Source organism: Aplidium turbinatum, chromosome 10, assembly GCF_918807975.1.
Source record: "Aplidium turbinatum chromosome 10, kaAplTurb1.1, whole genome shotgun sequence".
NCBI classification, from domain to species: Eukaryota; Metazoa; Chordata; class Ascidiacea; order Aplousobranchia; family Polyclinidae; genus Aplidium; species Aplidium turbinatum.
Genome location: NC_137481.1, coordinates 23,016,022 through 23,040,725, shown reverse-complemented (window position 1 = coordinate 23,040,725; position 24,704 = coordinate 23,016,022). Strand labels below are relative to the sequence as shown.

The 24,704-nt window shown below is 36.0% G+C and overlaps 1 protein-coding gene across 2 annotated transcripts; it reads left to right on the top strand.

Moving 5' to 3' along the window:
* The first annotated feature begins 6,589 nt into the window (after positions 1 to 6,589).
* LOC145778241 (uncharacterized) lies at positions 6,590 to 23,868 on the top strand. Of its 2 annotated transcripts, XM_082589697.1 has the most exons (5): positions 6,590 to 6,754; positions 12,037 to 12,121; positions 13,344 to 13,537; positions 21,128 to 21,250; positions 21,620 to 23,868. In XM_082589697.1, exons 1-5 carry the CDS (start codon positions 6,659 to 6,661, stop codon positions 23,093 to 23,095), a joined length of 1,974 nt encoding a protein of 657 aa, XP_082445823.1. In that variant the 5' UTR covers positions 6,590 to 6,658; the 3' UTR covers positions 23,096 to 23,868. The 2 variants fall into 2 exon arrangements, with proteins under 2 accessions (XP_082445823.1, XP_082445824.1); XM_082589698.1 differs by lacking the exons at positions 6,590 to 6,754; positions 12,037 to 12,121; positions 13,344 to 13,537 and adding an exon at positions 13,819 to 13,916.
* Positions 23,869 to 24,704: the final 836 nt, after the last annotated feature.

Below are 24,704 nucleotides of genomic sequence, written 5' to 3'. Positions count from 1 at the left end.
TATGTGTAACTGGCTTTGCCTTTAACACGCAGAAATATAATTTTACTTTTCTTGTTGCCTCCCTGCAAATGCGTTTGATAGTTGGTTTTTGTTTCCAATTGACCAGTGCTTCTTAGCCGATCTGTCATCAATTCAGTTCAGGTGGGCCATAAAGACCATATTACCACAGTGCGAACAGCTAACAGCGGCGATTTGACACTAGCGCATGTTACATGTTGGAATAGAAACTTTTGTTTCACAAATCGAAAGCAAGTTGTTTGCGTGTTTACAATAATAAAAAATTTAACATGCAAAAACTCTTCAAATATTTTTGCTTTAGGAAATTTCCTTAAGTTTGATGTTTAATTGCCTGAATGGTTTTTCACCGGATGAGTGATTCTATTCATAAAAACCGATGCAGCAGCAGTTTGTGAGTCAAAGGATTTGTTTTGTTAGTATTTTCTTAAAACCTCAGTTTCATTTTTTTGATGCTTGCTTTTGAGTCTTTAATAAACTTGTTGAACCATTGACTCGAAAAATGAAAGTTTTAGTTGAAAAGTGTTGCATTTGGGCAATGCAAAGTCATCACAGGTAGGCCACTTTACAAAACTCAAACTACGTTGTAGATTACAGAATTATTTAAATTACTTCACTATGTAGATATTAACGACTTGTTTTAGCCTCATGCTGATGTTCGTCATAGCACATAACTACGGAACTGTGTTCCGAAAACTAGTGCAGTTCGCTATTACCACAGCGAACTTGCAGCATCAGGCAAAAACAGGTCGTTAATATCTAGATTGTGAAGTTAGCAATTCGATCATGCTGCTAAAAGCGAAACTCAATCTATTATTTAGATTAATTAGAAGTTAGAACAGTAGCCTAGTATTAGACAACGACAATTATTATTGTTGCAGATCTGATATTTGCTGCAGAAAGAATGAAGCTCCAGGCAGCGTTTTGCTTCCGAATAAATTAGACCTGAAAGCTCGAAATTCTAATCCAATCAGCAAAAAGACTTTTAGCCGCTAATTTGTTGAAGTTTTCTGCAGATATCTGCAAATTTGTCATTGTTGGAATATCATCATAACCACGTTTGAAGAGAAAATTAACGTTGTTTCTGTTGTCTAAAAATTTCTGCTTTGAACCTCCTGCTGTAGAGAGAGAGACTTCATCGATGGTGTGCTACATTGACCAATAACCAGCTTATAAAAAACGGTACCGATTGTGTTCTTTCTTGCCTAACGCAACAAAAATAAGTCGGGTAATTATGTGATGGCATCGTAAACCAGATATAAAATTAAAAATGAACCCTCTCGCTAAAAGACCTTAGCTGTTGTAGAGCGGCAGTAAATAAGTTAAACCGCAAAATTATTACCGTTGGCTTGCGTGATTTTTATTCAAATAGTTTTCGATTTAATCTCAACTCAACTAGAATTTGTGAAGTGCAATCTTAGTTTTGGGTTTTAATTAAGTTCATAGTTTAAAGAACTTTGACGATTTTATAGAGTTGAAACCCCATTTCCCAAGTTGTTACGTCATCCAGATGAATAAAATAACTTCGCATATTAAGATAACCTTCTCAAATTAGTTATAACGAATTTTTCTTTTTTTTCGATGAAGGTAGTTTTGTTGAAAACTTGAAAAGAAAACGTACGAGAATCTCTGAACCAGAAACCACACGATAAACCGGTTACCCCTGAGCATGTGTTTTGAGAAGAAAACAAAACGTAGCTTATAGGCTACCAACTACTGTGAAACAAAACCATTTCCTAACAAGATGAGTTTTGTTTTGATACAATTAGTTTTTTTGGAATTACTTTTCTTTTAAAGTATTTTCTTTCGGTCTTTTTAAAACTGCATTGTTTCATTTCAATAGAATGAGTTGGGTTGGGATTACCATCGCAAATATTATTTTTAGTTTTAATTGTTTTAAGATTGAGTTATTACTCGTTGAGCTTGAGGTCAAAGCGGTCAGCATTTATTATATTGATTGTGAGTGTAGGCTATATAGAATATGCCTCTATCTGATTCTTGGTTCTAGCTAGTACAGTGAGTCAATCCAAACACCGCAATGAGTCAAATGCTACAATTATCTCAGCTTTGTTGGTGCTTCTATTTTCGTAAAATATCCAAAACGTTTGACATGTATAAGTGATATTTCTACAAAGAAAAAGGAGTTTTTGGTCAATCAAGTCTAAGTTTGGCAACTTTTTTCAAATCCTGCAAGGAAAAGAAAGAAACAAACCTAAAATATACATAAACAAAAATATGCCCAATATAAAAAAAAATCGGAATAAATTATAGACAGATACAGAATAGTCATCAAACAATATAAAGAAGAGATAGTAAACAATAACACGTGAAGATATAAATACTGACCTAATCAATAAACCAAACACATTGAAGGTGTTTCTCTTTTTAACAAAAGCCCATAGATGACAGTGACATTACTCTTGAACAAAACAAAACTTCTTTCTTGAAATTTTCTCGAGATACAATATTTTTATTTCATTGTTATCATCATGTTCTCTCCTCGTGTTGAGTTTTGGAGGCAATCCGCCATGGTACACAATCGTGAGATTTTTGTACAGCACTTTCATCATTTAATTTTGTCTAGTTTGTGGTGTAGTGTCAAAATCATTCCTGACTTGTTTTTCTTTTCTGTTCCGTTTTTTTTTTTCAATTCTAGTTATGTTCTTTGTAATTAACTTAGCGTATTGTGTGTCGGAAGCATATCAATTTTTTGCTTTTGACTATTTGTAAGAAAAGTTTTTTAGTTGGATTTGTATGATATTCCTGATAACAGCCTCCTCTATCACTGGTGGCCTTTTTGTCCCAAACACCCAAGATCCTGAAAAATTGGTAAAGCTTCGAAAAGCATGACACAAGGTTCAGGCCGCCATCTTGAAATTTTAAATCGCTTTTGAGTGTTGGGATCTTAATGCATTTTGTTTCGAGCTCACGATAAGATGGAATTGTTTGAACTTCGAAGCGAAACTGAGAGGAAACAAAATAAACTTTTCACAATAATTAAGTTTCTAACAACCTTAGCTGGTATTTTGTTTCAATAGCAAAACTAAAGCAGAAGGCAACAAAATCCGTCTATAAAAACAGAGAGAGGCTGTTCACCAGGCATTTGATAATTAAAGTAATTTGCGTTCTTCTGGTGACTATTTACTAGGTTACCTCCTGATGTTAAAGATGATAACTAGCTTTTTGTGTTATGCCATCGTTGCTGAACAGGTTGTGGCAACCTGTTTTAGCCACCTTGATAAAGTCAGTCGTGCTGACTGACGAAACGTCGGAAATACAAAAAGCTAGTTATCCTCTTTAACATCAGGAGGTAACCTAGTAAATAGTCAACAGAAGAACGCAAATTACTTTAAGAATCCGTCTATGTTACATTGATTCAAGGCCTGCGGACGTTGAACCAATGTAAAAATGACAAATTTAGTTGTCTGTGTAGAAACTCATTACTCCCAAGTGAATGGACCTAGAAATCACTCCGCAACCAACATGCCATTCCTTTGCAACATTGATTCAACGTCTGTCAATGCCAACGTACAATTAGTTTAACGGCTTTTTTACGTTGATTTAGCATTAAAACATCAATTGTAATCTCTATGATGTGCTTTGATGTAAAAATGATTGCAGAATATTGCATTTGTTTTATTTATTGCCTTCAAGTATTTGTTTTTACCTTGATTGACAAAAACAAATCAAAAGAAACTGATCCGTGCAAAACGACATGTTTTTAGAGCAGATACGTTGACTTGGAAAAGGAAATATACTGGAAAATACGTTTGACCTGTTGACGGGAAGTTGACGGGATCGCTTCAGAGTGCAGAAAAACTAAGTGTTTGCCATTCAAAAAAACTTGAAGCAACAAAAAGCAAAAGCTGTTCAATTTATCTTGCTTGGATAACTTCAAATATTGTTACACTTGCTTTTCTGAAAACACACTCGCAAAAAAATCTTTCATAGCACGCTTTTCAAAGCTTCTTTCAACACGGTGTTTAGGCTACCATTTTACCCGATCATCTTGTGTCTTTCTTTCGAAATGGCAACACTACATTCTGTTACCCGGATCTGGAAGTGTTTACTTAGCTGTTTTCTAAATAAGTTAGGAAAGTGTTATTGGTTTCGGGAAAGTCTTGAATAACTAAAAACAAAAACTTTGCAAGCGATATAAACCAGTTAAAGCAGCTGACTGACTCAGCGGCTCGAACTACATCGGAGAAAAGTCGATTATTCTCATTATTAGAAATGCTCGCCAGTCGATTGCCTGTTGTTGACATAGGCGCCCTGCGAAGGTGGGAGTTGTCTGCGAAAAACAGCGATGAGATCGCGAAGCCTCATAAAAGCAGCGAGAAGTGTGCAGCTATAGGTAGACCGGCAGTTGCTGATGCTGCGTTGTCTAACTAGGTGACAGCGAGAGGAAGCACAGCAGAGAAAACCTAAGTTTATGGTTTGATCGTTTTTGATCAAATTGTACTTAATAAGAATACGAACAGTTGTAAGATACAATATGCTGCGATGTTGCACAAAAGGAAGTTACCTATGGTAATCGTAAAGATATGGTTGATGTTTGAAAAGACGTTCAGCAAAGGAAAGGTTCTAGAAAATTTGCAAGGTATAAGCCTACACACAATCTATAATAAACTGCTTAATGTTTCCATCTTTATTGCGTCAATACAGCCTCTGTGCTTTAAACATCGTTTTAGTATTTTTTTACACAAAACTTAGCAGAAGCACACAAAGCATTGGCATGAAAATAGGCTACATCAAACAAGTTAAAATTATGATATAACCTGTGAATAGAATATGGAACAAAAGTGCTCTCATATATCAAAAATATTATTAATTCTAAAAAACAAATTAAAAGTTCTCACGATAAGCCATTTTCAAAAAAATTTTCGAAATATTATTGTGGTACCGTAATCTATATTTATGCTCTTCGGGAGTTTTTTCAAGCGAGAAGTATTTTTATGCATAGTTTTTAAAGCTGCTTCACATAAATTTTTAAAATACACTTTAACCGTTTTGTCTGATAAAAGGGACGAAACTTTTTGGCATTCCCTTCTCACCAGTTCAAGTGAATCTACACAAACAAATTACCAGCACAGTTGCTGATTTTTAAGATCAAAGTTTGTTCGAAAACGTAAAAATGTTCCACAACTACTGAAGCTCGGTAGCCTGTAGGTCATTATTACGGAGCAGCGGCGGATCTAAAGAGCGGGAGCGATTAGGGCCATCGCCTCCTCCAAAATATTGAAAAACCAACTTTATTCACGGTGTATTTGTAAGGTCGTGTTAATGTAGACCTACACATCATTGTGTTTTGTTAAAATCCACCCCTCCTCCTATTGCTTCTTTCTTGATCCGCCCCTGCTGCGGAGTCTCCATTCCAACCAAACCATGGGCATTAGGGTTTTACCAACAGTGGCTATGATAGAAAATCAATATGCAGGCAATCTCCAACCAAACGCATTAGCGTGATGAAAGGATCAAGATAATGCAAAACAAAAGGATGAAAAGTAAAGCAGCTTGTTTTCGTGTATTTGTGCTTTGCATTGCAAGGTACAGATACCAGATGTAGAACACAGAAGAAATGTAGTTAAAAAACATACAGCAGTCTTCTCGCAAGGTAGATCTTCCCGAAATTTGATTTGTTACTCTTTATTTTGTAAATTTTTACCCTTGCGATTTTATTGCTCGTTTGACAGTGAAAGTTTTCATTACACACAACCCGGGCAAGGATTTCCTGTGAGTTCAAAGTTAGCGCAATTCCAGCGTTATATCTTCTTCAATGTATCCTATCCTTGCGATGCCCCAGCTAGAACATTAATGTTAAAAAGAACCGATTTACTGGCTGGGGCTATGTTGGCTGAACATCCAAGCGTGGCTATCTTTCTATCTCCCCTATTGTCATCTTCGAGGCTAAATCAACAATTCTCAAAAAGTGAAGTGGTTTGCGTTGAAGAGACCTTTTCTAAAAAAGATCATGTTTATTTAAGAAAAAGGCTTGCGTGTTGTTTTGATTACGTTTTTCCAAAGTCTTAATGGCATCATCTTTATTAATTCAAGGAGTATGCGGCATAAGTCACGACCGCAACATAAAGATTTTGTTTTTGTCCTTTTCAAATTTCAGAAAGATTGAGAGTTTAAAATTTGCTTCTTTTTTCTTGCACTTGACTTTTTGACAGCGAGTAAGAAGACAAGGCAGCATCAGTTGCTGCCACACACGTAGATATTAGAGTGTGTAGATTTCTGTGAGGTTGACAAACAGGCCGAGCTAATGAATACCCAAAAGTTTATTAATATAAGTGTAGCCCAAGTTGTAAATTTTTCGCAATTTTCTTTTTTTGAGGTAAATTTTAAACTGACAGCCGTTTTGATTTGTCAAAGACATTAAAGAAGTTATTGCAAAAGGAAGTCAGTCAAGAATAGTATATAGAAGTTATTGCAAAAGGAAGTCAGTCAAGAGTAGTATATGTTTTATCCATCAACATTGGATGAAATAAAAGCCTACAAATAACCATGAATAACATTGTCTGGTTTGATTGAAAGTGACAAATTATGACAGCTATTTTTCGTTCACAGAACGTCAAAATAACGAGGAACATTGTTACTTTAAAAATCTGCTTTAACTTGGTTGCTGACAACCAATTTTGTGATGAATTCTATAATGGCTGACTTTGTCAGCCAACTTGGTCCAGGCCAGATCGTCGACCGGCATTCACTGGTATACCTTCCTGCTGGTTTTGCTAAGGTAAGAGGGTTGTGTTTTTCTTTGTTCTCGATACAGCATTGCATTGGATGCTCAAATTTGTAATTTGAAAACAGTCCTCATCATTTGGTTGACTTAATGATACGATTATCACAACAATTTGTCAAAAAACAATTACATTTCCTTGACAAAAATCAAGCGACTTCACTAATATAATTTACTAAATAGGAAAGAACCAGGTACAAATACTTGAAGTGACAAAAATCTACCTTCTCGAAACAAGAATCCCATATAGTCGCACAATGAATATGTTATTTGTGCGTTGTTTGGATGTTAGCGTTGTCTTTGTGTAAACTGTTACGTAGATGGAAACTCCATTTGGTTGTGCGAATGCAAGGGACTTAAAAAATGTTCATTACTATAACCCAGACAGCAAATCAACCGTTTTTTACATTAATTCAACATCTGTAGACATAGGCTACTTGCACGTTTGATAAGGTTGTTTAATTGTTATTTTTGATGACGTATGGTGCCGAATATTAAAACAGGGCTGATGACAATTAAACGTTAAGCGACGTTGAATTTGCTGAATAAATAATAATTTTATTTTTTTAAATTTCGTGTTTGGATATGTTTGTGTGCTGAACTGATAGAAAACTTGCTGACGTTCTTTACGGTAATTTAAAAATAAAAACGCCTCGTGTTGTTATGGAAAAAACAATTGACACGCGATATTTTGCCGAAGAATTGACAACTGAAAAAAGAAAGTTCAACCACCCACCTGAGATATGCTCTCTTTTTATATTGTTTTAACGCTGTAAAACGTTGTATAATATTATAATGGATGTAAAGATGGCAGACTTTGCTGCCTGGGCATTGAGAAACTGAACATAACTTGAAGCGAGGAAACTTCAACTAAACAAACGAAAGCTTTTTGGGACTTTATTCAGAATGTTTTGCATTTTTGCATAGGCGTTAGACGAAGCGTGAGGTGCTCCCCAGACATCGAAATCCGTCGCTTTTTCCTTGATTCAACTCATGCAGACGTCGAATCAATGTAAAACGCCGGATTTTATAGACTGAGATGCAACAATCGAAAGTTTCTGGGTGGCTGTGTGGAGTGTGTGGTTCTAATGCCATATGGTTGATTCACTCTCTGGGTGATTGCATAACAAATGTTCTGTTCAACTCTTGTAGTGTACCGCAAGGCGTTGCATTGTGTCCGTGTCAGATGCCATAATTTTCTTATGTTATTATGTTATTATTGTTGTATGTTATTATTGTTGTATTCATTTATGTTTATTGTATCGGTAAATAATTAACTAATTGCCCTGCCGTTACGTCACGTCTATTGATACAGTTTCTTAAATGTTTAAAACAAAATTTGTCGATTTTCAATAAAAAAAAATTTAAATTTTTATGAACCATCCTGGGTTGTTTGTAGACCAGTAAACGTTGTATTTTAATGTTTGAAACACAGGTTGTTTCGATAGGTCGGTTAATGGATTGTTTTATGGCTAATGATCAGTATTTGTTTGTGTACCCTAGTAAAAATTCACCATAAGGCTAAACATTAAATCGAAAATGAAATGAAGTGAAATTTTTTGGTTTGTCTTGAATTTCCAATATTGAATTTACACAGTGTGTTTTTAGAATTATCAAAATTTCCAAAAATAAGTACATTCAAATAAGCACTTTACGATAAATACCATCTCTAATGACTTTCTAGTAACCAAGAGAACTGCTTTCTAAATTTAGTTTGTTAATTGCAGTAGCATCCTGGTCTGTTGTCCATGTTATAAATTTATATTATGATCATCATAAAGTTATTTTGTTGAAATAAAGCATCTCTGTTGTATGCAAGTAAACAAAATAACAATAAAATGGTCAACTTTTGTGCCATGGCAGCTGTGAATTATAGATCGAAAGTATTTCGCTTTCAGCAGTGGCAATCGTCATGAAAATCAATACGAGGTCATGAATAATTAAGACTTTGCATTTCTTGCTAGATTTTACGCAATAGCTTAATGGTATGGTCTGGAGCGTAAACACTTCGTGCAGGGGCACAGGTGCGTTACACAGCAGGAACAGAACCATTGAAAACAAAACATTAAATCATTTTTTTTCTGGCGTTTTAACACTGGTTTGATTAGTACATAAAGTCTGGGTGAGATGGAGGACTGGGGTTTTTCCACTTTGATGCTAAAAGAGCACTTTTGACTCCGTAATGGCGTTTATTTATTCAGTGTGACTTTAAATTGTAGCTTTTTTCTTGAATTTCTTTGCTGCGTTTTGACAATTTTAATATGAAAAAGTTTAAACAAAACCTCTGACATTGACAAAAACACAAGGATCAATGGACTGCGTTGTAACAATGCCTAAACGACACTCGAAAGGGCGCTGGTTCGATACCGCACAAGAGCGTGTGACTGTGTCTTTGGCAGGACACTTAAAGGCATGACTGAAGGTGGACACGAAGATTGGATCCTTGTCTTCCTGTCCACTTAATCTAAATCGTCAAGGACATAAATTAGTTGCACTTTTTTATTAATACAATATATATAGACATTTTCAAAAGTTACCTAGGTTAAATAAAACGTGGTTCCATTCTTTGATAAAGTTCTACTTAAACAGTGCACATTTGACTTGTCATAAAACTAAACTTGATATTTTCATTTTAAAGCCATAAATTGTGCAATTAGTATTTTGTCGTAACCGATATGTCATTCTTCTATACTGTACAAACTCCTACCAGCTATGTAGATGCAGTTTATGTATGCAATCAACTGCGCAACGAATAACAAAAGCTGATAATAATGACCAGACACAGAAAATAAAAATAACAAAAAATTCAACGCCTGCAGACGTTGAATCAATGTAAAAAATGACAGATTTACTGTCTGGATATGACCCAGTCATGACCAACTCCCAGTGGTCTGCTTGGTGTCGTGACAATACCAGTCACTTGGTGTCGTCTATTGCTTCTTCAATCGATTGATTTTTTCATTTGTGGAAACAACAATATTTGTTCATCCGCTTCCTCCAAATTGTATTTGCATAATAATCCTTTTGCTATTTTCTATTGAAGTACAAATACTTTGCGCTGCCATTTCTAACCCACATATTGATTCCATACTGCGCTTGAATAATCTCCGGCATTATACTGCTGACGGAAAACGAAAGCTTTTTATCTTTTGTGATTCTCATTCATATTTTTGAAGTAGCAATTCGAATTTGTCTTGGTTTATCTATATTCTATTTTTCCAAATATGCAACATCTGTAAAAAAAACACAGTCCAATTAAAATATCCTTGTTTTGGAAAGTCCCGCATAGGACTAAAAAGTTGAAGCAAGCCATTAAAATGTTTTGAAAATTAATTTGACAAGTATAATAGACCTGAAACAAGTCCAAAAACATCTTTATTTTTAAGCTGCTGTTTATCTTATGTCAAAGAGTATGACTTACTAAACTCCATTACAAAATACCAATCATTTAGTTTATTTAGTAGTAGCAATGTTGACAAAAGTCCTGAGAAATGTTTAGGGATTTAAAATCACTTCAAGGGGGTCTTGAAACAAAGAAAACACTGTGCATGTTTGAGTTGTTCTGTTGTTTTCTTGAGAAATGTTTAGTTAAAGAGACCTGGCCTCTTATTGGTCCCAGGTTCAAGTATTTCCCCGACGGCTATGTTTATGGCTGACCTCCAAGGAAGAGGAGACCGTTTCTAACACTTTAGGTCGTTCCCCTACCCCTTTACTTAGTATTTATATCAAACACAAGTAGCCTAACATATGTTAATGCAGTGAAGTTGGATATAATCGAATTCAATTACTGTACACAACTTTTTTGGTTAGTTTCAATGGTTCAAAACCCTGTTATGGTAACCTATGACGCTGAATGTATTTTGGCGAAAGAGCTAAATATATCACGCCTTGAGTGTTCCTGGTAAGCTTTGCAAGGCAAGAGTGTTGGGTTTTTTAGATCTACAAAAAACTTTCTTTGTTTTTTTACTGCATTCATCCCGGGACATAGACTTATCAAACATCACAAAAAAACAAAACTAAATTAAATTAGAATGTGCCGAGCTCTTCTATCGTGAAGTGCAGGCAATGGTATCGGAAAACAAAGAGCAGCTAAATATAGATTTATTATCGATTTAACCCTCAATACTTTTTGTTTTTTGCTTTGAATTAAATAAACTTTTTAGTACGACAAGTACGATGTAGAAGTATACCGTGACTGAAAAGTTTTCAATAGTTATTCCCTGCCATTTCCTCTGAGCATTGTCCTTCAGAAAGCACCCACTTTTGTGAATGCAACAACAAGCAGAAAGTTATCCTTGTACATCGTTTAAACGTTTGGTAATGTGGAAGTGATGTAAACAGGAAAGTTTGTATGATGATGTGACAAAGCTATGACAAGCATAAAGTATTAAAAATACGAAACATGGTTGTACAATCACTTTCAATTCCTTTCATGATTCCTTAACAGGTGGTGTCGTCACAAGCGCTTAGTGTTAAAACGGTGATGGTCATATAATACAGTAACTAGAGCAAATAAAGTCAATAAAGCCAATTTTGGTTTAGTACCTTATTGCGGTATGGTTCAAAAAACATTTTCTTTCAAATGCTGAGAAAAACTGATACTAACAACTTTTTGTTCATCAATCTCACTCTGTGCTTCATTTAGCTTCCATTAAAAACACTGCAAAACAGTGACGACATTATTTTCTGAAATAATTAACAACAAAAGACCAGAAAGTTAATTAAGCGCCGGTTCGACACCGCTCAAGAGCATGTGGCTGTGTCTTTTGTAAGACACCGAAAGGCGTGCCATCGATTGCGAAGTAGCGTCCCTTCGACTGTACAGTAGCCCTTGATTTCTTTCATGATTATGACCATTGCACTGCTTTAGGGAGAAATTATTACAGCCTTTCTTAGGCTATGGCCTATTGAACTGAACATTAAAGTCACATTTGAACTTTTGTTTTTTGTGAACATGATGTTCATTGTGGAGGTAGTTGCCTGTATAGTGTAGGGCTTTTGGATTTTTGGGTCAATAAAATCTTGCTCTAATAATAACTTTATTTTTATTTTTTATTTCACGTTTGATGATAATTTTGTGCAGGTTTTGTGTCAAACATTAAAAAAGTTTGTACGTTTTAGGGTTGATAAAAGAGAACTTCTTAAGGGAATGTTTAGTTTATGGCAATGGACATTTAGGGTTAGGCTACTATTTAAATCCTTAGCTCATTTCGGTGTGTGGTGAACTCTTAATTGCTTGGAAAACAATTTCAAAATAAATTTTGCTTTTATTTTTACAGATCATCATTTACAACTCCAAATCCAATCTTTTTGTTGGTATCACGGAGTTTAAAGAAAGTTATGACGACCGCAGTATGGACATCAGTAAGTTTTGTTTTTCAAGACTCCTCGTCTAAGTTACATAGATTTCCGCTTTTCCATGTTTTAGATTTCCGCTTTTCCACGTTTTAAATTTCCGCTTTTCCATGTTTTAAATTTCCTCTTTTCGAAAATTACATTCCATCAAGCTCCTTTCTCAACTTTTTAACGTTGTGTAAAAATGACTTTAGGCCTACAACATTTAAGTTCTTTTTAGTTTGATCGCTTTTGATGTTTACATTCCATAATTTGTAAAGTCGTTTAGGATTAAGATGTTGCGTGCAATATCACATCTTGTTTCATCAGCCACAGGCTTTGACTTTTGGCGGCTGTGGCCCACAGCCGTAAATTATGACAAATAGGTGACGTCAAAAAGAAAAATTTAACTCCACTTGTTCATGCATATGGCAAAAAGCATGACGAGTGCTGAACCACATTAAGCTCAGAAGTTGCCATTTGGCAACATTGGCGATGCACAAAGTAGAGGTTGCAATGTATCCACAATCACTTTTTTACTTCGTTAACTTTCTAGCTTTTCGCACATGACAATAAAGGCATGGAGGAAGCATGTCTTGATATTTTATGAGAATTATTTCGTGAAAACAAAACGGAAACCTGACAGATTTTTTACAAGCTTTTAAAATTAATTCCCAAGAAAAATCAATTATAAGGTTGCCAACTGATTGTTTATAGGCAATAAACATTTGAGCTACATAACCTGTTATGGATAAATCTTACTCCACTGTTGCTAACAAGTCAAATACATTTAACGGCTCTGAAATCAGGGCTTAAGCTGAATGTTGTTTTGCACTGCAATTAAATATTACTAAAAGGGAAGAAAAATAATGTTTGCTGACGGTTTCAACTGGTAAAAAAAATCAGACAGTTTTATTCCTCTTTTTCTAAAATACATTATTTTTGAAACTGTGAATCATCTCAATCTAAATGAAGAGTGACCGGCAATCTTATTGAAAATTAAGGCTCAGACAAGAGCTAAAGCCTAATAAATAATAAGAGTGACTGGCAACGCTTTCACTGTCAATTTGGGCTTCAAGTTGCTTCAATTGCGTTGTGTAAACCTTAATTTTCAATAAGGTTGAAAGTTGACCAGATGTTGCTAAATTTAGCTGCTAAAACTACTTACCTACATAAATTTAGGAGTACAAAAAAAGAGAGTACAGTCGTCTGGTGTGCAAAAAATGCAAATTTATATTAATTTGTTTTGCAGAGATGTTGGTAAAAGGGTTTCTGACTGCTGGAGGTCACGTGATCGACGGGTATTCAATTGCTAACGATCGGATACCAGGAAACGCATTGGACCATGACATTCAAGTGCTGAGGTTCGACAAATGTTCAGCTGGGATACACCGACATGCAACAAAACATGAAAAAAGCTTCCAAAAGTCAGATGAGGTCTTACAGGTAAACCACAAATCGATGTTTGCCAAATATAAACTGAACAGTAAATAAATTCAGTCATATTCTGTAACTGTATTTCTTTGCTGAACCTTTCTTTCCACTTTCCAGCTTTCCCAGTATCTTATTTCAATGAAATCATACAATCAAGCAAATGAAACTACTTCTGATCAAAGTAACTTTCACAGCCTGTTTTATCCTTAGTAGGATATTCTAAAAGACCACTAGGGAGAAACAAGAGAGAAACAAGTACAACTTGTCCATAACGTCCGCGTTTTGCCGCTTCTACCATTTTCTAGACCTCTGCTATATTTGGCATATATTGTTTTTCGTTGTGATGGTCAGAAATAAGAACAAATTGAAACTGAAGGTTGCTTTGAAAGCAGTAAGTGCATGATTTTATTAATACTTCAATTTAGTTTGCTTAGCTTTGCGCTTGGCACTTGGCATATTGATACCACCAATCGAATCATGCAATCATAAATATCAGAATAATAAAAGATTATATAATATATCAAACAGTTTGCAATTTGAAGTGTGTATGTAGTGGTTGAATCTTCGGAATTTCTTGGTGGAAATTCAAATATCAATCACAATTAAACTGCGACCCAGACAGCAAATCAAGAAGACGTCTTCAGACGTTGAATCAATATAAAAAATGTGTGACAAAACAAATCCGCTCCAAGTGTGTGACAAAACTGACAGATATTTTGCCAGAAAAATCTAGTTTCTACTGAATTGTAGGAAAATTGTAAAAACTTCTTTTAATCAACGGAAAACAAAACAAGTTATTTGATTTCTTTCCTTTCCTTTACTATTCCTATAAGGCTATGCAGTGCTTAGCGAATAAAACTTTTTGTTTGGGAGAAAACAGCATAATCAAGTAAGCTACTAATTGAAGCACATGTATTGGTTTTCATTGCCATTTGAATCGGCCTTTAAATTGTCCTTTAGTTTAGATAATTGTCCTGATGAACACCCATAATGGTCTTCAGTATTCAACAAGAGTATTGTTGGTCCATATGCATTATGCAATAATAGTCTGTAAGCTGATCGACGATTCTTTGCTGTATCCCAGGGGCTCTATCCACTTTTAGAATTCGGGGGGGGGGGTGATTTTTAGACAGTGGGCTAAAATCGTCTTAGTTATTCCAAATCACTCCAATAAGTAGGGGGGTGATCACCCCCCTCACCCCCCCTTGGATACAGCCCATGCTGTATCCTATACCAAGTTCGCATTGCCCATTTCAAGTTTCTAAACAGTTTTGTTTCGACCAAACATTTTGAAAACGTTAAAAGTTTAACTCTATTTCGAGCAATTACTTTCATGTAATTTTTAAATGCGACTATTGATTATAATATTCTTTTCCAATTTGTCTTTTTTGATGTAAAATGGTTGTATGGCTTTCTTATATTGCCTTTTAGTTCTTAATTTTTTTTTTTAGATTCTATAATGTCCTCATATCAACCTATTTCTATTTAATTCAAATGTAACAAAGAAGGTGATGCGTGCAAGGTATTGCAACAAGATGACTTTAAGTCGCAGTTTGCACGCTCTTGGTTGTCAGAGCTGTTTTAGTGAACTATCAAGCAATGTCGGTTATGACTTTCCATATAAGTTACGAATCTCAAAACTAATTTTACTCAGAACAGACTAACAAACACAAGCTTTTTTACTGGAAACGCGATTAAGAATTCATATGTACAACCGATTTTTATTCGTGTTTCTACAGTTTTTTCTGTGAGTTCTTTTACGTAAAAATCGCGTTAGCCTACTGTACTACTACTGTGCATGTTATGTAATCTGCTCATTTGTGTGATGAGATGACATACATAAAGCAAATTCTCATAAAAGCTGATTGAATACCAGATTGTTGTCTGCCAATCAATTGTTAGTGTTCTTTGAAACGTCTATTTTGGACACACATGAAGTGCATATTTTTATGTTGGTTCAACATTGTTAGACGTTATATAAACGAGAATGAATCAGCGGATGTGAAATACAAATTTTGTAAAAAATTTTAGCATCAACACTGTTGAGAAATGAAGTGGTGAAAATAGTACCAGACTCAAAAATAGTTAAATGATCTTTTGCTACTGAAACCTACAAATGGGTTTCGTAAACAAATTAATTATAGCTTGGAAAGTTTAGATTTTAACGTTCTTCTGGCATTGCAAAACAAAAACAGTGGCTCTCGTTTTTTTTGACGTGCGTTTGCTGAGAAATATGACCAGAAGCCTTATATCTAGTACAGCGTACTTTCAAATTTTAAAACTGTTTTCTTTACTGTATTTTTTATGAAATGTGAATCATGTCGAAAAAAATTCAGAGGTGTGATAGGCTGAATATTTTTTTTATCATTGATTATTGTTATTTTTTTCTGAATGTTTTAAATAATTTAACTTGAAACTCTTTGCTAAATGTTACTCAACAAAAGAATGAAACTTGTTGGGTTACGTAGTCTAGTGGGGAGAACTTGCGACTAACGATCGAAAAGTCGTTGGTTCGATTCCTACGTAAAGCACATGAGGTGACTTGACATGTTTGAAGGTGCAGGCCCGGATTTAGGAGGAAGCAGAGGGTGCAGGTGCCCTGGGCCCCCGACATTTGAAGGCCCCCCTACGTGGAAAACATGTGATTTTGTGCTATTTTTTTTCTTTCAGCCTTCGAAGTTTCTGCAAAATGCTGTGCAGTGCTGGATTAATGCTACTGTAGACGTAGAGGTGGTTTTTCGCACGGAGGCCCCCCCGATCTAAAAGTGCCTCGGGCCCCCATCAGCTAAATCCGGCCCTGTGAAGGTGGCCATAGAGTTTTACTTCCACTCAATGTAACTCTTCAATCACAGTATGTATCCACTCAATGTAACTCTTAAGTTTTCATAGAGCACGCAACGATTCCTTTGCATCGCATTCAATGCCTGTTCACCACTGCACTGCGTAGTAAGACACAAAAGATCGAAGCAGAGGTTATGTATGTGGAGCTATTGTTCTTCATGAACCACTTCAGTCTCAAAGTTGGAAATATCAAGCCTAGATACTACAAGAAAGAGAGAGCATTACATTGCCATTTCCCACTTTTCAGTACACTTGTACATTGTACAAGTCAGCACCAGCAAAACGTTAATACACCATCATTGAAATTACGTGCCAGTGTCATTTTCTTGTTGACTTGGTGACCTTGTAGAAATTTGATAAAGGGGATTTAAAAGATGGGTTGCATGTAAACAGATCAAGCTTAGAATCACATTCATGCCACATAAAAGTTATTTACGCACAATAAGGCAGTTGATTTAGTTAATCGGAAAGTTTTTCTATACAAAAGATTCACCAGCATGGCTCGTTAACCCTGAAAGAACGAATCATTACAACAATTGTGACATAGCCAATTTCAAAAGGTAAAAGCTGCACAGTTATATTTCTTCCACAAATATTTTGTTTTGATGTGTTCAAGTGACCGTGCAAGGCCAAACATTTTAGTTTACTTTCAAAAACATTCCTCGCGACAGCAACATATTTCAGCTACACAATTGACCTTTTGTACTTCTGCCCAGGCCCGGATTTAGGGGGGGGCAGAGGGTGCAGGTGCCCCGGGCCCCCCGAGGTGGAAAAAATGTGACCTTTAGTTTGTGTTATTGTTATTTTTTTCTTTCAGCATTTGAAGTTTCTGCAAAATGCTGTGCAGTGGTGGATTAATGCTACTGTAGACGTAGAGGTGGTTTTTTGCGCATTCGGCGTAAAAAAATTTTTACGCGGGGGCCCCCATCAGCTAAATCCAGGCCTGCTTCTGCCAGACGTTAAATCAATGTAAAAAGCCTAATTTGCTGACCGAAATAGGCAGGTCCGTGTTAAGCCGTGGGAGTTGTTGCTGATCACCACAAAAAGTTCCCTAACACCCTGAAGCAGACCTTAGCCTACTGGGCAACAACGATACATCATGGCACCCCTGCCGATGAGCAGCTAATACCCACTGTTAAGAAACACATGGGGGACCCAGGCTTGCGAGCGTTGGGCGCAGAGCAAAAATGAAGGTGCTTATGTGTTGTAAACGTCATCTGGGTGGAATTTTGGATCCATAGAACCATCTCTAAACATTAATGAATATCAAGAAAATTTTACACATGGTGTTTTTTAACCAAAAGGAACATTTTGGCAGGGTTAGACCAACAATTTTCCAATCTTTTTTTTTTAGTGTACTGTACAACTAAGGTCTAAGGACCACCCCAATGCATAGTTGGAGATTAAGGGAGTGAAAAGCGTTTTGTGTCCCAAAAAACCTAACAAAATGATGCAATATTCAGAAGTAAACACTACTCACTCGGATAGCCTAACTAATTAACATTAGAAGGACGGGAATTTTTACATACTTAGAAGAACGGAGTGCGTGTAGCATTCGAGTTATTGGGCCCTGAATCTTCATCTGCTGATCTGCGGCTTATGTTGCTCTGACAGACGCGTTTATAACAACCCAACTGTTGATTAGTAGCCTACCTACCTTATCAACTACATTGTAAAAAACATGCACAGGTCAGTGCCTACTTCCTGTTTTCACACAATAAAGCCTTATCATTTGCATGCAATAAGCTCCTACGGCTTTCAATCATCAGATCAAATAGAAGAAATCTGAGGATTTAAAAAATCTGTCTCAGTATAGTTTGTGGAAACATTACACGCCTCCATGATTTCCATCATAAACTCTTGTACGGAATTTGTGTCCACCAATCGATCGCCAAGCTTACAAATTTGTCCAGTTTAGAGAGTATCACATAAGAGCCCACCAGTGGATTTCGGAGGGGCCGAGATGATGCTCAGTTGCTCACACGCCCTAGATAGTAATAAGAAAAAGGTTATTTTGCTGTTGGGTGTACCTATGATTAGAAAAGTTCAATAACAACTTCGTCCGACATTGTCAATTGAACTATAGCCCACAGTAGCTGCATTCATTTATTGGCAAGCTCTTGTACGGTTGATTGTAAAGCAGGGTTATTGGGGCACACTTCTCTAGAGATGCTTCTAACCGGAACAAGTTAGGTTACATAAGATATTCCCCTCTGATTACCATTATTTCTTTGGAAATGAAGCAGCAGGCTTATATTTTCCAGCAACGTGGAAAATTGCCATATGCTGTTTTTCGATTCATATTGTATGGATAAATAAACGAAAAATTAAACAGGTCTGTCCGTGAAAGCTACACAAATACAGCCGTATTATTCAATGAAGGACATCTTTGCGCATTTTAAACATTGCGTGGTGTTTCAGTCTTTATTTATTAATGCGTTTGTGAATACCCGACACTGAAGCTGACATTTTTGCTGACAAAAGGATAAAAAGCCGTAACGATGTTTCATTTCTTGTTGGTATTGAGCAAGGAGAGAAAGATAGGTGTGATCAATTAAAATATTAGTTCTTTTTACTTTTGTTCAATGTCTGAAAGCGTTGAATCGATGTAAAAGATGATTAGTTTATTGGATTGCAATAGCCGTTTTCCTAATTGTGTTTTTCGAGGTCACTAACTTTTTGTGATACTTTTTATCGATTTTGTTTAATTATCAGGCCATGTTGTCTGTCATGAGACGCCACTGAATTAAAGAATCGAAACTTCACGTGCAAGTGACAATGTCTGAGACTGATATACGTCAGACTGACGTAAAAGGTCACTAAATTCTTTTTACCTGCTCAATCACCAAGATGATTACCAGTTTGAACATTTCGGCATTTTTGTTGCATATACGTTTATTTGCAGCACATGAAAATTCTCTGACATAGTAGCTCTCTGTGAAATAGCGTAGTGAAGTTTAGACCGCGATAAACATAATAAATTATTTAGATTTACTTTTTAGCACCGAAAATTTATTTTTTCTGTAATGAGGACTGCTTTTGTGATTCTTCGTAAAGTGCATTACAAATTTACATTGAACCAAGGGGCAGAAGGTCTTTTATAACGCCAATAAAGTTTTTAACCAAGATGGCAATTTTTTTAATTGAGTTTGACACCACAATAGAAAGACCGTTGACTAGATTGCAAGCCGCATGTTTAAAAACCTAGCTTAGGAAATGCGCTAATTGTTTTGTTCTTCACTTGCACATTACTATTCAGTGTCGATAATTAGTTTATTTGCCATGCTTGTTTGCCCATATTAAAAATTAATGATCATATAATTATAATTATTAATCAATGACTCTGCTGTTGTTCAGCAACTTAAAACGAAAACAGATTAACTTGTTGAAATTTTCTTCAAAAGTAATAACGTGAACAATTTTCACAAACAAGATATGTTTGGCTTGGATCACCAGAAGAAGACAGTGTGCCAGTGTTCAATGTGAAAAAACAAAACACATTTTCAAATAGGTCCACTAGTCACAAAAACAGACCCATTGGCCAGATGCAGTGGCGTAGCGTGACTCATTTGATTGGGGGGGGAGGGTTGCACTCCAGAGGCAAAAATATTTAGCATAATATAATTATCGTTTCTAGCACTAGTTGCTACGTTCAGCTGATGAAATTGAAAGTAAAATTAACAACAAACAAGATGGTTTATTGCTTCACTGACGTTTCGCGCACCATGACAATGCGCATCCTCAGAGCGAATAACATACAAAATAAAATTTCACCAGGTTATATACTGCAGTGCGACTGAAGGCAAGAAAAAATAAAACACGCAATATTTTAAAAATTGGCCAATGATGTGTGAGCGGTTACTTTCCACGTTAAATTACTTAAAAACTTCCAACAATAGACATAAAAATTCGAAGCGGTGACGACCAACAGAAAAAGTGCGATTGAAGGCAAGAGAAATAGATCGAAAGTAACCACACATCATTAGCCAATCTTTAAAACATTGTGATCTATTTCTCTTGCCTTCAATCGCACTTTTTCTGTTGGTCGTCACCGCTTCGAATTTTTATGTCTGTTGTTGGAAGTTTTTACGTAATTTAACGTGGAAAGTAACCGCTCACACATCATTGGCCAATTTTTAAAATATTGCGTGTTTTATTTTTTCTTGCCTTCAATCGCACTGCAGGATATAACCTGGTGAAATTTTATTTTGTATGTTATTCGCTCTGAGGATGCGCATTGTCATGGTGCGCGAAACGTCAGTGAAGCAATAAACCATCCTGTTTGTTGTTAATTTTACTTTCAATTTCATCAGATGAACGTAGCAACTAGTGCTAGAAACGATAATTGTCCTGATGAACACCCAAACTTTTCAGTATAATATAATTATGTAATTTGCCAAATATTCTTCATTTTTCTGATTAATTAGCAAACGGGTTTGAAAGATAATTAGCCTGAGCCAGTTCCTGCTCTATTGCTACGAGTATGAAATAGGCTGCCGAACGTTCAACTCGCTAGTGGGCTCACCTTATTTAGGCAGCACCATAAACCTTAGGGAAAAATTTAAACCAGTGGCGTATGCAGAAACTGGCCCTCCGTGCCCCTTGGACGTTACGCTACTGGTCAGATGTAAGAGGTGGTTGTTCGCCAGAAATAGGCCCACTGAAGTATCTCATATAGGTTACTACTCTTTGTTGCAGGCGAGTATGAATAACCGTCATTTTAATGGCTTATTGGATAACGTGTCTTTTCATGTTTTTCAGATTTGTGTCTATGCCCAGAAGAAAAATAAAAAGAGGAAGTCCTTTCTGGGAATGGCTCATATCGCTGTAGACAATGTCAATTTCAGCAATGTTTTCCCATACAGCGTAGAAGCTTGGTATAAGGTGAGTTGTCTCTTAACTCTTATTTTACGTGGGAAAATATGAATGTAGGCTACCCAAGCGATAAAATCAGTCATTTTTACATTAATATAACGTTTGCAAACGTTGAATCAATGCAAAAATGACTGATTTTGTTGTCTGGGTAATAAATAGCTCATATTGCTTGTCATTTTACTTTAATAGACACTATAATATTTACAGCTATTAAAATATTAATGAAATCTTTTTAAATGTTTTACTGCTGAAACCAGTTTATTTTGTATTGTCTGTACATTGGCTACCTAGAAATGGTAGCCATAAAAATATATTTCTTTTTGTGGGATATGTTTTATATCGACCCAAATCACTTAATAAAATCCTTGTTTGTTTTAGGTGTTTCCACAATCTTCCTTTCTTGCTGGATATCCAATTGTCGGGATCACGAATCACCATGTAAATCCTCCGAGTCCCGTTCCTTCACCTACATCTGACAAATCAAGCAACATCGTGTCTTTGTTTGTATCTCTATCGTGCGAATGCGCCGATGAAGACGCTGAAGAAATTGTTTGTTCACCGGATAAGAATGGACTATCAAGAAAAAACTCGTTTACTCAAATGGCTGGTTTGATGGTGAAGTTGATCCAAAAAAGAAAAAACTCACAACGGAATATTGTGCAAAGATCTTCCTCTTCCGTTTGTTCCTCTTCTTCAATGACAGACTTTCATGGGAACAGATCTTCTGTTACTAACAGCATATCACTGGTCTCTCAATGCGGTGAATCTTCAAACGAAGAAGGTTCGGATTGCTGCTTCGACCGAATTGAAGAAACTGTTGATGATAAACGGAACACGATGCCGCCAAAAAGCGGAAAAAAATGGATATTTTCAAAAAGGATTGGTTTTTCAAATTCGACAAAACGACACGAGTCAAAGTTTCAACGCAGTGAAGAAATTATTTGTGATAATTTTATTTACAACTGGCAAGCCCCTTCCACCATCACTGAAACTCCTGATGAACAGCTGGAAACTTACGCGCACGATAGCTTACACGGAATCAACACGGAAAAAGCGCAAACTTATTCGTACAAAAAAGAAACTTTGATTCTTAAAAGAAAGTTTCATAGCGTTGAATCAGACAGCGCTGATCTATCAAGTCCAGAGACAGAAGATGTTTCTTCGAATTCTAGTTTTGACAAATCCAAAAGCAATGAGCGTAGTGCAGTCAAAGGAAAGCACTCCTTGCGTTCATTAGTGCATTCAGTTCAAGAAAAGGCAAAAGCGAAATCTTTGCCTTTAAATTCCTCCACTCCATGGAAAACGTCCTTCAGATCAAAAAAACGAAACCCAGATGAAGATGATAGTGCAATGGACCCTGACTACGCATTTTTGAAAAACTTACAAAACTTGTCTTTTCAAACAAGCAAAGCTTCTGAATTATCAGAAAAATCTGATGACTTGACATCGAAAGATGCCACAAATTCCTTAACCGAAAGTTTACCCGACATTTCTATATCATCAGTCGCACACGTAGCTAAAGATACTGAAACCAAACCTGACCAGTCAGGTGAAGTTAATTGTAAGGTTTCGCTGTCGGAAGCTTGCATCAAACATTCGAGCATATGCAAGCAAAAGAGAAGCCTTTTTTCACAACGCAGAGGTGCTGCATTTGAAAGCAGTATCACCCCAAACGAGCCGCATTGTTCAACTCTTTCTGTGTCATCACAATTCATTGAACAGAGTTCAAATCGTAGCAGTGTTAAGTTGGACAGTGATGAAGAGTATTTGTCTTGCAATGAAAGGCTAAGTAATAGTAATTTATCTACAATCTCAATGTACACAACCGTTAGCGAGTCTTCAGCACAGGGTTAACTCAATTTATCTTTATTTCATTTACAGACGAATTTAACTTTTTTATTCTTCCTGCTTGTATTTTTGATGTTGAATTGTTGAATGGCGTAAGTAACATATTATGATATTAAAAGCACTCTCGAAAACGCCCATCGAGTGCTTAATCATTGTTTAAAAAAACATCATTAGGATTGTTTTGAGCAATTGCATACAGTCGAACTCGAATAGTTGACATTGCTAGTTCCAAACAAAAATTATATGTTGTTGTATGCTCTGGTTAGACAGCAAATTACGTGCATTGAATGTTTGCGTTTGCTCTGAATGAGATCTAGTTCTGCACATTCCACAAAACAACCACCGAGAATGTTTTCAGTTTGTTTTGCCTTTAAGAAATCGTCCAAACTTATTAGAAAGATGGTATTTCATGGATCTGTGCATAACTAAAATAGTCTGATACCTAACTGCCTAGTATAAAGATTGGTAAGCACTTTTCCGCAGCGTGGGGGTTCCTATTAATCCTGGTAAAGTTCAGTCGTTAGTTTTTGTTGTTTCAGAGGAAAAGTGGTAAGCAATTGTGGTGAACATGCATGTTGAGTTTAGATTGGATGTAAATGTGGTTGGTGCAGTTTGAACAAATTGAATTATTACTTTTATCATCCCGTCAGAAGGATAACGGTGATAAGCGTCATTCGCGTTTGTTTTCTGCATCTTGGCCGCTCTCTAGTGTTTTGTTGTGTATATTTATTTTTCCACTGTATGGCGCAAAAAAACAGTACATACAGTTTTCTTTTCTAGCAGTGTCGCACGCTAACCAATCTTTTGGGTGTCAAATTTTTTGGAAAGTCTCAAACGCATGCTTGACTTGTACAGTCAATCATTATCACACCACTTCAATTCATTTTGATATAATGTGAAAAAGGTTTTCTGGTTCACCGTAAGCCACTGAAAGCTAATCATCGTTTACAACATCCTCGATTGAGGTCACCAGAAGACCGCTGATACAATAATGATCCCTGTTAGCTTGAAATGCCGTGCTACTAGATGTAACAACTTCTGTTGAACGCAGGTGTCGTTGCTGAAGAAGAATTGGCAAAACGTCAGATGTCTTCACATTAAGAGCACGATGGGGCGACCACAGTGATTGTACTAAAAGACGAATAATAAAATTTACAAGGTTGCAATAAGAGTCCATCAAGAGTTCTGGACACTGCAATTACGTAAATAACAAGTCAATTAAAAGTATTTTCTCAGTGACAAACAGCTTTCCATCACAATATAAATTTAGGTAGTTTATTATATTATTTATTTGCATTAGACACAAAGTCCATAGAATTCAAATTTTTAACAATCATCACAAAAAAGTATTTAGAGGCACTATTTTTTGACTAACTATTCAGGTTGTTAAGGATCGAGACATAAAACATCTTCAAGTGATTAATATTTCCAAGTTGTCTGTCTAATTATGGGCAATACATTTGGAGTTGGACTACCAATAACATCGCACAATTTAACATGATTTGTGTAAGTTTCTTTACACTTTACAGTTGACTTCCAATTCAAAAAGTGTTAGGCTACTTTGTGTAGCATTTTAATTGTCAGCGTCTATATTGCACCATAAGTTTCCTCATCA